This window comes from Anastrepha ludens, chromosome 4, assembly GCF_028408465.1.
Source record: "Anastrepha ludens isolate Willacy chromosome 4, idAnaLude1.1, whole genome shotgun sequence".
Lineage (NCBI taxonomy): Eukaryota > Metazoa > Arthropoda > Insecta > Diptera > Tephritidae > Anastrepha > Anastrepha ludens.
In genome coordinates this window covers 58,177,158-58,192,071 of record NC_071500.1, presented here as the reverse complement: position 1 = coordinate 58,192,071, position 14,914 = coordinate 58,177,158, and the positions used below count along the sequence as shown (strand labels likewise).

Below are 14,914 nucleotides of genomic sequence, written 5' to 3'. Positions count from 1 at the left end.
CAGCAAGATCGCCCGATTTAACCATGCCGGACTTGTTTCTTTGGGTCTACTTGAAGTCGCCGGCCTATGCCAACAGGCCGCAGACAATCGCACCCGTTAAGGAGAAGAGTAGGAATACGAACAGTTATCGTACGGAAAGACATGGAAAATGCGATAAAACGGGCACAAATGTGTATCATTTTTGCACAAAACAGAAAAAATTTTAAAGATCCAGTTAAAGATTTTCATCACTCAAAAGGATTTTTTTGTAGTTAGAAAAAAGTTATTCAAAAACGAAATTGTATATATATATATTGTTACTCCTCCCAGAAACCTTACGATACGCGGGTAACGCAGTGAATTCGCCGGCACTCTGAGTATACTCTTATTAACATTATCATAGGTATGTATGTCCGAATCGCTTTTTCCATAGCATGAAAGGTATTCAACGAATGGTCGTATTTAATTATTTGCTTAAAGAGTGTTTCAAAAGACGCGCTTAGATGTTGCTTTAAAGTAAAACATGTAAAAATTTAAATTCTTTCAGATTTCACTATTTTTATTTAAAATAGGACTCTTCACAATGATACGCAAAAAAACGTCTACGTCTGAGCACGTCTACAAGTAAAATCCCCCAAATGGTCGGTTCATGCATGCCAAATTGTTGAGAATGTCGGGATATCGAAGGTTGTTCAGCAGCACACCGCGCTACAGCACAAATATTCTCAACAGAAAGTCCAGTTTTTGGTCTACCAGTCATTTTCAATTTTCGACAGAACCGGTTTCTTCAAATTTTTTCACCAACCTTTCAATTGGCGACGCATTCGGACAATTATTTCCATCACGAATTTCGCGATATATTGTTCTTAAAGATCGACCGACCGTTTTCATAATAAGTTTCAATAATTTTAACGCGTTGTTCTAATATACCATGTAAAAAAAATATAAATCTGTCTACTTGACAAATGTCAAAGGTGACTTAAAAAAGGTACCGTCCACGAATTTTATTCACTACTGACATCTAGACGTCACTTTCGAAAGACCCTTTACAATTTATGATTTAAAAAATTTATCGTACAGCATTTGTTTTGCATTTTCGAATATTTAGTTTATTGTTGAGTACTTTTGTAGGCAAACAACAACTGCTTAAATATTATTATTCAACAATTACAATAAATTTACTTTATCATTTAAACCACATTTGCTTTAGTATTTAGCGCACAATAACATCACCGATTCGCTGTTTACTCAATTATTTTACATATCATATGAATTGTGAATGTTATTTATTTACTTAGTTTTTAGTTTTGTTTTAGTTGTGCCATATTTTTTGTGGCAACACTTGGCTTTTTTCACCACAACAATACGACGATTATTTGCATTAATTCCCTTTGGGCCCATAAATTGCAAAAGTATTGTGTGGCACATACTCATACGGTGAACTGTGTGCAACAACTTAAATTGTTTGGTTCCAATGGGGATTTGATGCACCATTCAATGGCTTTTTGATTTTAATATGACTTTTATCGCAACTTTCCATCGACGATTTGCTAGTTTGTGTGTTTTTACCTTTTTTTTAATTTTTTTCGTTTATTAGTGGTTTAGTTTTATATGTACATATATGCATATATTGCACATGTGTATGCAAGTAGCGTTGGTATTTGTAAAAAATTGGATTTTCGTGGTTTCACTTTCACTTACACATACATACAATTCTAATTGTTTAATATAAATAAATTCAATCCAACAAACCATTATTTAACCTTTGTATACATTTTTTAATGATTCCAACATTTTATTCTGCTTTGCTTCTGCCCCTTTCTATAAGAGATAATATTTTGCATTCAACGTTAACTAATCACTTCAATTAATTGTCACATTTAATTTATTACATAAATACTTAATTAGACAAATCATAAAAATTCTACTATAATTCAACAACGCTGTGCTGTGTTGGTATAATTTCTCCTTGATAGTTGGCACTTCCGCCAATCCATTAGCGGCGGACTATATTAGCCTTCGCTGTTGGCTATCTAATTATAAAGCAACTTTTACCTGTGTACCAGAATGCACGGTTCATGCGGTGCATAGAGTAGTTGCAGCAGCAGCAGCAGTGAACTAAGTATCGCGCCGTGAAGCACCAACTGCTGGTGGAATGACTTAGGAACCGTGGGTGCTGCAGCGCCGTGATGTAATTCGGCGAAACTCTCACCTAAACCCCATTTGGTTGTAGCAGCAGGCGCATAGCCAGGCATAAAACGCAGGCCGGATGTTGTAACAGCGGGTGCAAAATCAGCGTAGGCAGCAAACGATTTCAAGATTTAACAAGTGTAAGAAGAGAGGGGTGGAGAAAGAAGAAGAAGAAGAAGAGGAAAAATCATATAACACCGTTATAACAAAGTAATGAATATCTATTATTATCTATATGTATATCTGACAGCGTGGCTTAATAACTAGAAGCATGCACAAGTATTATAAGCTTACTGCTGGAAGCTGCTGGTCAAATAATATTTGTTTCAAGGTAATTTCTTTCTTAACGAATATAATGAAGTAGAATTATTATTGTTCTTCAAGGCTGCAATAAGTAGTAAAATGAGTAGCAATTATGTTGTTGTTCTCGCGCTAGGCGAAGGAAAAAAGTAAAATCTATGGAAAAAATCTAAGTAAATAATTTAAGTTAAAAGTAGCAGAAACTCAGTATCACGTCAGTTTCAGAGCCAGCTTTTAAGTATGAAGACTTAAGGCCTGATTACGCGTACTTTGCACAACTTCGCATAACTTTTTACAACTTCGCACAACTATAGAAAACCTAAGGCTGATAATACAAACATACAACCACATATGGAAATCAGTTTTTCTTAAAAAAATAATCATATCATACTTACAGTTATAATTATGTCGGGTGGTGCTTTAAGATATTGACTACTTAAAATGAACAGAAATATTTTCGGAATGAATTTTTTTTATTATAATCTGATATATATTATAAATAGTTTCATGGAATTTTTGGAATCTAATATCCGGCTTATAGTCGCCACGGCTACGAATTACATGGACGCTAATGATGCCTTAAATATTGGCTTCCAATGATTCAAGAGGTGCTGGTTTGACGACTTAAGCCAATGACTTAATATAGTGCTACAAAATGCAATCCAGAGGCATTAAATCGCACGAACGATGGTGCCAGTGAATTGGACCACTTCTAGAAAGAAGGTTGTCACCAAACTGATTTTTCAAAATAACCATTGTTAAGCGCAGTATATGGCAAGTACTCTACGAAGTTCGCCAACAGATTTATGTATTCAAAGTAATTTTCCCCAATTTGGCAGCGTTATCCTGGCGTTAGATTCATGATGACTTGTCAAGTCTTACTGAACAGAAATGTAAACACAGTTTGCCATTTTCAGCTGTCAAACAAAATGTATGCCGCATAAACAAATGGGCATCCTACAATGCACTAACTTGCAACCCTAAGAAGTCTCAAGCGCTTGTTATCTCGAGAAATGCTACTTGGCGGCATTACTACTAATTATGTGCATGTGGCTAAAAACCTCGGAATCCTTTTGAACCAAAGATTAACTTGGGATAGCCACGTAAATTTAGTCGTAGGTAATTTGTACAAAACTACTCTAGACTACGTACGCCTCTACGCATTCGAATTTTAATTGTTAAAACATACGTTACGCCCTCGTTATTGTATGGTTGTGAAGTCTTTTTAAATTATGGTTATCCGTGTAAACAAAAGAAATGTTTTGTGTAAAAATTGCTTTCGTATCTTTTGATCCAGGAACCCAGATGCCTCAAAGATCGACATATGTTTTCAACATTGAAACTTTGTGTTCTCTGTCCGTCCGTGGAATAACTTACAGAGCTTCAAACATAAATTGCTTCGCTACCTTGCCGAAAATGATTTATCATTATTTCAATCTATTCCCTACCCTACTACTTACTTACACCTTACTTTCCTTTTTTAATACCTTCCCCAACTTCAACTTCTTTATCACTAGCTGCAATTTTAATTTTGATTTTATTGTTAAACCTTTATCTACGATTTAAATATGTAAACTATTCTTAAGCTCAATCATTGTAAAAATAACCCATGCTTTTATCTTTGAATTTAATAGTAAATAAATAAATAAATAAATAAATAATATTACTCGTTATGTGATCGGCATCAATGCAAGATACCACGTTTCTCATCTTTCTGCCACAATCTACTCCATGTTCTTGGAGAAGCTTTTTCAGTTTAGAACCCTCTCACTACTGCATAAAATCTACTACTTGAAGGTACCTGGGTATACCTCAGAATAACTGCCATGAAGTCATTGTGAAACAGAAAACTTCTCGCAGCTAGATACAAAACACAAACGTCGGAAAGACAGATCTTGGTGCATGTGACTCGACTTTGGAATTATCTTCCCAAAAATTTAGTATATATATCTATCATATTTAGACGCGAACTTCAGAGATATATTAGTACTAAGAGAGATAATTTCAATTTTAATCATAAGTAATGCTAAATTTATTTGCTTTTCTTTGAAACTTAAAATAAATATGCGGATTTTATTATTTTTATTTATTATTATATTTTTTATTTTATTTTATTTTGACTAGCACTAATATTTATAAGGTTATCCTTGCTGGGCTAGGATTGAATCACTCAATCAATTAATTTATTTATAATTAGTTAAATCATAGTGATCGATTTACCCATTCAACGGTCTAGATAGTTACCGAAAAACTGGACCTTGAAGCAAAAAAACGTGTAGCAAATTAATTGTTTTCATGCAAACAAATTAAGTCAGATCAGTTAAAATCTGCAAATATAATATATAAAATGTTCATCAAGCTTTTATCCCTTTTAATTTCTATAAGAATGCTTACTTAAAAACTTAAGAATACAATACAGAATACGTTCACAGTTAAAAAAAAAACATAGCTTGGGAGCTGCTGTAATCAGATAAAACGGCATTGCCATCAATTTCCGTTGTTGTTGATTGATTGGACTTAAAATATTTGTCCACCTTTGTTACTTTATACTTCCGGGTAATTAGACAAATGAATAACTCATTCAGTAGCTTTTTATCACTTTTTTTTTTAAAGTATTCGAAGTTGTGCGAATTATGCTCAATAAAACCTTTTCCCTTCTAAAGATCTACATGCGTCCCGTTTTTGTAAAGTATAGCCGTAGCCTACCTTGGCACAAGATACTTTTTGTTACGCTGGAATATGAAAATATGAAGCTTATTGATTCACATTGAGTATGCAGATGATTGCGTTTATCCCGCTTTCGGTCTTCGACTTTCAGTGAATTTCACGGAATCAGTTCTTGAACCTCTACGTCAGTTTATTCACATTTTATATTTCCATATATTTATATAGGTGAAATGCGCAATCCCGTAAGGGGAAAAAGTTATCAAAAATCAAAATCAAAAATTTAATCCGCTATGAATCTAAGTACTCGTACACACATTTTTTTCTGGTTAAAGCGTATGAAAGTGAAGCTCTAAAAAAAATTCTAATTTTTTTCATAATTTGCCTAATTTTTATAAATCTTGTTCAAAGCTTTAAACTTGGATCGATACAGTATTTGTTATAAAAATAAATAGTACATACAATAAATGCAGTATTTGCTATAGTTTTTGAGATTTGTTATACTCTATAAAAAATAACTGAGGTTAAAATATCTATAATTAAATAGTCGAAACTGGTCAGAATATGGTGGTTTCACAATTTTACAACAGCGCACATACTCGTATACTTATGAACATAAAATGTTCTGTTTATAAATTATTTAGTTTGAATTGACTCTGGTTCTCATAGTAAACCATTATTTGATATTTCTTTTTCGAAGTATAGGGTGTTTTTTTAGCTGTATAAGAACTATCGATATCGATTACTATGATTTGACAGCTGAGATGGGTAAATTGTGTTGACAGTTAACTGTGTTGACAGTGCCAAATTCACTTGGACAAAAAATTAATCTGTTCACAAAGTTCATAGAGTATTGGCGGCATCATCGGTTTTTATTTCTTTCCAATTGAGGACAGAGCTGCTATTACGGTGAATGGAGAGCGCTATCGAACCATGCTGACTGAATTTAAATTTCCAAAAATAAATCAGCTAAGCAACGACGACACTTGATTCCAAGAAGACGGCTCAACTCGCCGTACAGCGCGCTTAACAATCGATTTACTGGACTGGCGAACATATTTCTGTTTTGTATCATCATTTTAAGTTCTCAAGCTCTTAAAACACACGCGATGAACGTGACTAATAGTTATTGTTGTACAAGATTTCGTATTGATCAATAGAGAAAAATCATTCTTCCTCTGCTTTATATTAAACTTGTCTTTATAAAACAATGTTTTAAGTCTTTGGATAGGAATGGCGTTTCCTTGAAATATATTTGTCAATAATTTACTGGGCTCAGCCTAGATTTAACTTGTCCAGTTCTAGCAGGAAGTTTTAATGGGCAACAAATCCGTCCTCTTACGAATATAAAGAACGATGATTTCAAACACCGTATTAACTCAAGTTAAACTAGAAATATGGACAAGCGTGGTAGTTTTAAAGTAAATGAGCTTCAAAGCGCATTGTTAGCTCATTCACGTAGATAAATTTTCTAACAACCTGGGTAATTTTAGCGAAGAACAGGAAGAAAACAATGGAGAAAAGTTATCAAAGCCGTTGGCGTCGCCATTTGAGGAAAACTACAAATGAAACTTACAAAAAGGCTGTCCGGAACACTGACGAGCTAATATTTTTTGATACCCTTCTGAAATTTTTTTTGGTGATCTTTGGAAATTTCTACATAAAAAAATAGTTAACGTTTTTATTTTATTCAAACATTTAATTGAAGTATTACAAACGAATGCAAAATTTAATACATTTGGGTGAGTATTTATTATTTTAAATCGGGTTGAGACTCTCAATGGTAGCATTAAGGAAGTCGAAATAGCTGATTTGCTGCTTTAATCAATGACGAAAACCCCGAAGGACAACTGAAAGTGAAGCACTCATAACCGGGCATCTGAGAGAGTTGTGTAAGTTCAATAATATTTTAATACTCAAAATTTGACATGCTATTCCGATCAAGTTCGAAAAAGTTAATAAAATGATTGTTCTTTATCTTAGACTCTCAGTTGCAGTTCAAATATAGTACAGCACTGTGAAGAATTCCACACTTTCAAATCAGACGAGTTTCTTGATGATGTAAAATCGGTATACTCATATAGAAATGGATGCCGAAGAACAAACACGTTAAAAAATATGAATATGAAATACGAAGAGGAGCATTGAAAAAAATACAATTTTTTGTTAGTTCTTGACTCACTAATCGCAAATTTGAACAGGGGAATGCAAAGCTACGCTCAAGTATGGTAGATGATAAATTTATTGGCATGAGAAAAAGTTGGATAGTACCATGGAAATGATTTTGATGAAACCGAATTGATTTCTACTTCTTATAAAGCGTTTTTCAATAGGTGCACTTCAACTTTTTTCCGATAGGGATGGCGAACGACGCCATATTTTTTATTTTTCGCTTGTCATTTGTAAACTTCATTAGTATACATTTCATCATGGAACGCTACACACTTGAGCAACGATTGCAAATCGTGCAAATTTTTTATGAAAATAATCGTTCTGTTGCTCTTCTTCAGTGTTGCTCTTCTTCAGTGTGTTCATCTTCAATGATCACGCTCACTTTTGGCTCAATGGCTTTGTCAACAAGCAAAATATGCGTTATTGGGCAGAAAGCAATCCACACGTGATTCATGAGGCACCGTTGCATCCCGAAAAAATCACTGTTTGGTGCGGTTTACATGCCGGCGGCGTAATTGGCCCATATTTTTTCGTTGACGAGAACGATCGCCACGTTACTGTGAATGGAAATCGATGCCGCGACATGATAAACGATTATTTTTGGCCGCAATTGAATGGTATGGACTTAGACGACATGTGGTTTCAACAGGACGGGGCCACAAGCCACACAGCACACGCTACAATTGATTTGTTGAAGAGTAAGTTCGATGAGCGCATTATTTCCAGAAATGGACCGGTCGATTGGCCGCCGCGCTCGTGTGATTTGACGCCTCTAGACTATTTTCTTTGAGGTTATGTGAAGTCATTGGTCTACAGTAACAAGCCGGCGACGATTTGTGAGCTCAGAGCCAATATTGAACGCGAAATTGCTGGAATTTCGGCCGATTTATGCAAAAGAGTGGTCGAAAATTGAGTTCAACGATTGGACTTCGTAAAACGTGCACGCGGTGGTCATGCAAAAGAAATCGAATTTCATAATATACTTAAATGTATATGTTCAAACTCGATAATAAAAAAAAAATAGTTAAAAAAGCCAAATTGTTTTTGTTTTATTAAAAAAAAAAGTTCAAGCGTTCTTACTGAAAAACGCTTTATTTATGTTTCTCATGCTTCAATTTACTTCAGAGTCTATACAGATCAATTTCAAATAGTTTTCCGAATATTACAATGCTGCTAATAGTTCTTATATCTCTGTTTATTATTTGTGTGCCAGATGTAAGTTTCTTTTCAAAATTGAAATAAAAAAAAACATCCATTACGGAAGTCAATGAATGATGAAAAACAGTCTAATGTCTCTAAAAATGATGTTTTTAATTATTTAGATAATGGAGGAAATAATAAAACAATTCGTTTTGCAAAAGAACCGAACCGAAGAAAAGTTAACTACTTTGAGATTGAAGAAAAAACGCGATTGTGAGGAATCAACGATTTTAGGGCATTTTCTAATTTTTCATTTTTTGTAGTGCTCCCTACTCGTACAAGTCCCTGGACGCGTAAACTGCCTCTTTTGTTTCTATAACACAGGAAATTCACATAGGAATCTCCACACAAAACGTGTTAGAATCTGCAATAGAAGGAACTTAATTTGCTAACACATAAAAATGGTGTGCTTGGCCGAGCTCCACCTCCAATTTGTGGGGGCGTCTTGATATTTCCCACAAACTTCGCCTCCGAAGGGCGAATGATGTTTTATGAGAAGCTTGTTTTTACTGTATACTTATAATTATTATTATTGCTCATCAATGCATTAATTGACTTCCCAGCTCAATTGAATACATAATAATCATCACTATAACAGTCTATAAACGTGATAAAAGTCAGCACTAGCTGCCATATAATCTGCTCTCGAATGCATATAATCTGCTCTCGTATTGACAGGACCAGTGAAGCAGATAAGCAACAGACGATGAAATGAGAGGAAGCGCTCGCTTAATGAGCGACGTGTGCATTTCCCCATTTAATTAGTTTGCTAAATGCTTGTGACGTTAACTGAATTTGCACAACTGATTTCACACAGGCAAAAAACAAAAAAGAAAGGAAGCTCAAACATACAAACATACAAATATGTATGTATGCAAACATTTAATCAAGAGAAAGCGTGTGGAGGAACAAATCGACTTCAGCGCATTCCAAAATAGAAAAAAAGTAGTTTCATAATAAGTATTTACATATATATGTATGTAGTAATGCCTAGAGGCTGCAAGTGCTGAGTGCCTTTCTGCCTGCGACTGGAATGCACATACAAAACGGCAGGAAAACACAAACAGGTGGGATATCCTTGTTGAGCTCGCTCATTTAACGAAGAATATGCTTCCGCACATGCAAATGCAAGTTCACCCACACATACATACCTACATTGACCTAGTCGGAAATGGCCATGTATAGTCATGTGCACAAGAATTTATCGGCTTTAGGCGCTATACATTTCAGGATTCATCTTTGTCTTCACGGTGATCAATGGGATATTTATTATTATTTGCTATCGTGCCAGCTGGGGTCGCAAAGTGCCGATGCAAATAAATTCTATTGAGGTCGATTTGCAGCTTTTGATTTTATCTGCGGCCAAGTGAGCAGCGAGTCGTTAGATGTCGTGAATTCGTCAAACAGGCTTCGTCGCCATGTTCTTTTCGGTCGCCCTCTTCGGCAAGAGCCTTACGGATTCCAGTCTAGGGGCATACTACTGATCACAGTCGTAGGTTTACGGATTGTATGGTCTATCCATTCCTACTTTAGTTCGCGTATTTCAATCTCAACCGGCCTTTCACAGCAGACTTTACATTCGAATTCAAAATTCTTAGTTCTGTTCTGGCGGTTGGCTGCTTAGAGTACCATATGCTTTTGAGCATAGCGAAGGATGATCTGACTTTCGTTATTGTATATTCAATGTCAGTATTAGCGCCGGGGTGATGTGATAGATATTCGGTACATAAAAAACAAAGAAAAAAGTAATATTCTCGAGTACAGTCAAAAAAAAAAAGAGCGCAAACATGACCAGGTCTCTGACTTTGAGATGCACGCTAGCATTTCTTAGTGATTTCCTTTGGATTAGCGGCTAAAATGTGGAGCACTCAAATTGCCCTTATCTTTTTTCAGAGTCTATGCTGGTGTACATGATGTGGGATGCATTTTAACATACGCCTTAAGAATCATACATGATGAATTTTCCAACTGGGTAGGTATGTGTATGTAGACACTTACAAGATATCCACCTACTTCTTACTCTATGAGATGTGTGCTATATTCAAACATATATACTTACATAGAATCTACTGTATTCACGCAAGCCACTTACCATTCAGTATGTGTACGACTATGCTGAAGTTTTGGAAATCACTAATTGCGCACGTATAGTTGCCAGAGTCGGACTTGTTGATTTTCGCTATGGATAACGTTGAATTGGCACCATCGTCCATCAGCTCCGTTTTAACGCTGCAAAAATGAAAAAAGTCAGATATATTTTTCTGTATACGAGGATGTAAAGTGCACACGAGTAAGCATATCGGTAGGTATAAGTTGTTGCAACTAAAACTTAAATATTACGGAGTACAGAGGCAGTTTAGTTTACACTTTTGGAACATTTTTGCGGATTCTTTACTCCAAAAGTGTATAATTCACATCCATGTGCCACTTAAATTAATTTTAATGAGCACTTTAATGCGCTCACGAGGTGGAGCAACATCAAAAGGGTGAGTGGGTAAGAATAATAAAAATAAAATAAGAGAAAAGGAAATATGCCGGATGTAGTGGGAGAGTAAGTATCACTTTTTGTAAGCTAATACTTGGGCACCTATTTTCAAACGTCCTATACATAAATATATATGTGCACACCATGCAGGGAAAATCTGACGTCGAGAGATAAGTTTTTAGTTATATTTAAGTAAGTGGGAACTAGTCTGGTAAAACGAGGGTTGCTTTTCATATTTTTCGCCCAATAGTGAAAACACAGTAAAATTCTGACGAAAATGGCTTTATTGTTCTTCAAGATTTCCCCTCTGTATTCCCTTGAACGAATTTTCGAAGCACTTTTGACACTCAGTTGTGGCCTCCAAAACGAGCTATTTAAGGGTTTCAACAGCTTCTTCAGACGATGACAAAAGTTGACCATGCATTTTAATTTTGACTTTCAAAAACAAAAAGAAATTATTAGGTGCACAATCAGGGCTGCCATTATTCGATATTTTGAGTGCTCAGAAATTCTCAGAGTTCGCATTGAAGGAAGATTCGTCTTCGTCGGTTGACTTTCTTTAATTCTCCGAAATCTTTTGGCAAACAAATAATGGTTGTGCACTACACAAAATTGTCTGTTTTAAGTTTCTCTAGTCGTACGAATACAGTTGCGACATTACCAGATATTCCTAAAAAACTAGCTACTATTTGCTTTGAGTCTTTTCTTCCGAGAACAACTTTTGTTGTTGTTGTTTTGTTTCCAGCTAACATGCATAGATGCCAAGATTCGTCACCTATTACGGTGTCACCCACGTGCTCTGAACCACTGCGGCTGAGTTTCTTCAATATTTTTTTATACCAATCGACTCAAACCCTGTTTTGGGCAACTTGTCGAATTATGCAGTAGCCAACGGCACAAATTTTCTTGATGAGAGCCTTGTGTATTAATTGATGCACAGAATTGATTGTTTCTGCTACAACAACCGTTTTTGGACGGACTTCCCGAAATTCATCCTCCAAGCATCAATAGCGCCATTGGAACTCTTTGTACCAGCCTTTGTCATTGATTGGGGATTCATTGTCAAAAGTCGATGTAAGATGATCAAAGCACTCCTGCCTTGATAATCCACGGCGAAAATCGTTATAAATCATCACACGAGAATTTTCACGAGTCAATTCCATCTTTTGTGCGAGCTCTCCAGCCTTTTAACGTCTTTGCTATAAATCTCAGTACAAATAAAGCTTCTTTATTTTTGTGTACCATGATTTATACATGATTTGAAATGGCCGGATGCAGCGGTGGAAAACTTAAAAGGTCTGCAAGACTACATCAACAACGCCAAGTTTTTAAAAATTCACGGTTAACAATAAACGCTTCTACAACGCCAGTTATGCCCATTATCATTGACCTTTACTAGATTATGCAATCAACGAGATCTAATCATTGGCATGTTCCTTTATAAAGCTTTATACCAAGGCGCCCTTCAAACAATGTGCCTGCACATAATGTCTCCCTTGGCTACTGCTATCACCAGTAACTGTAATACACCAAAAGACCTTATCACGGTGATCCAACATGAATTGTAAATTTACATCGACTCCATTACGGAATGTTTTGAATGCCTGCACGTGAATTTCGATTTGGAAGGTGCTCGTTTGGAACTATATGAATGTAAAAACGAAATATTGATTGTTGCCTATTGTAATGCGTATTTAAATGCGAAAATCGGCCCTAAACTATGTGGGTCATGTGAGGATGCGAGCCTAATCACTGAGTTCTAACTGAGTCTAAAAATGCCTCCTCTTCGAAGCACTCAGACCATTTAGTTGCTTTCATTGAGCGCAACACTGCCGAATTGATTTATTCGTGAAAGTATAAGGTGGCTCAAAATTAATCTTCCAAATTTTTTTTAATAAATAAAAAAAAATAATATATCGATTTCTTTATTTTAACCTTTACGCATTCCATTACTTGTCTGTTTGTTTAGTGCAGCTGTCTAGTTCAGAAGTGTCAAATATTATTGACGTATGACACCATATATCGAAATTATAAATCTTTCGATACGGTGAATACTTTTTCGTCACCTTGTATTATTAAGGCGGTGAAATTATTAAATTGCTCAAAGGCAATGGTCTCTGTTTACGAGTATGAGTTCACGGTGTGAATAATGTCGCAAAAGTCGAATGTTTCATTAGTTCCGTAGTAACTATTTTATTGCCGCTAATCCAAGCTTTATCCGTGGTTACAGAAGTTCCAGCTGATTGCACTTGACCAGTGCCAAAAGTTGTTTTTTAATGGTCTAGCCTTTGTGCTTTTATTTGAATAAAAGTAATCATTTTTCATATTCATATTTTTCACTCTCGCAAGTGAGACGCCCACAATCTCAGCTATTTTTTGTACCTTCTTTCGTTAATCGTTCATTACCGTACCGTAACCTTATCGGAAATTGATACATGATATTGTACGTTTACAATTGCGTAACTTTGGCAGCTTCTACATAATAATGAAAAAGATTATTTTCAAAGAAAGAGTACACAATATCATAAAAAATTAACTTTTTGCAGCTTTGGCAGAAATTCGGTTATAAAAATGTGCTGCATACTTTTGCGCTGTCATGTTTACAAAGAGTCGGTTTTGCGCTGCAGAGCGAGGGGTAATAATTTTTTGCTAGAAAAACTAATGAGAAAAAGTGGCAAATATCAAAATTCAACCATTATTTATGCATTTCAATGCACTGCACTAAAAGAAAAAAAATTCAAAATATTTTTCCCGAATAGTAAAAAAAGTGTACAATATTTTGCAAATGAAGAAATGTTTTGAGTGGCATTTCCCCGAATATGACGAAGATGACCCATTTCATGCGCTCCGTGAACAATATCCACCTGTGCAATGCTCCTGAAATATTTTTGTCTTTTTTTCACAAAGTAAAAGGGTGAGTTTTTTCAATGATTAGTAACTAGTTTTTAACGTAAAAACACAATGAGTTTAAGGTTATTTTGTTTTAAATGTATGTAGGAAGTAAAATGTAAATTTTTGAAGCATAAATGACTTCAATTGATAAACTTTGGCCGTCTTCGATCCGCCATGCATTATCGAGCGAAGAAACTGGCATAAGTAAATACCTATATATTGGCAGCACTGGTAGAGAACTGCCCAAAATGACACTTAATGAATGATGAAACTTTCCTAATATCAGAAGGAGAGTTGGTGGTACTGAATAAAGTGAGTTATACTACTCGAACGCTGGGTGCGAATCTTAACGGATAATTTTGTTTTTGCTTTTAATGCAAATTTTTAGTCCCACGTACTGAGTCTAAACGTAACGATAAAGGTGACTTTAAATATGCTTTAATTTTTGGTTCCTTCCTTAACAAATGTACAATATATATTACTACATATATCAGCGTAAACCATTTTTTTATTACTTTTATTTTTGATAATTACCAATAGTAGGAAAGGTAAGTAGGTTTGTAGAACGACATTAAGACGCACGCCACAAATAGGAGGAGGAGCTCAGCCAAACACAGACCCTCACAGAAGTGTACGCGCCAATTATAGGTATTTAAAAGGAAACAAATTTAAACTCGGAATTGGTTAGGGATTCTCCAATTCATTTCTGTACTGGAAACTTTTCTTGCGTCCGCTTGGCTAAAATTTAGCTGTGCGATAATTCCATCAACGGGCAATATAAATTAAACTTAAGCTCCGGAAAAATTTGGCTTTGATTCCATTATTTATAATATTTTTGTTTTAAACAAGAGCCCAATGACGACGCGACGATATTTAATGTGCACTTTTGTTAAAATCAAAAAAGGCATTGCTTTTCAATAGATAGCATAAATATTTTCCTGCAGGGTATGCACTTAGTTGCACACTGCGCTCATGGAAACACTTGTAAGCATAGTAGTTTTGTGCTTGGACGCTCGTAAAAAGTGATTTTAC

At 35.3% G+C, this 14,914-nt stretch overlaps 1 protein-coding gene across 1 annotated transcript in view; it reads right to left on the bottom strand.

Moving 5' to 3' along the window:
• Positions 1–1,079: 1,079 nt before the first annotated feature.
• LOC128862501 (myb-like protein A) overlaps positions 1,080–14,914 on the bottom strand; it is a 181,310-nt gene continuing 167,475 nt past the window's right edge. Inside the window, exons 7-8 of the mRNA XM_054101161.1 lie at positions 10,598–10,734; positions 1,080–2,191 (exon numbers count right to left, since the gene is read on the bottom strand). Coding sequence (XP_053957136.1) covers positions 2,031–2,191; positions 10,598–10,734 — 298 coding nt within the window. The 3' untranslated portion in view covers positions 1,080–2,030. The remainder of the gene's footprint in view (positions 2,192–10,597; positions 10,735–14,914) is intronic.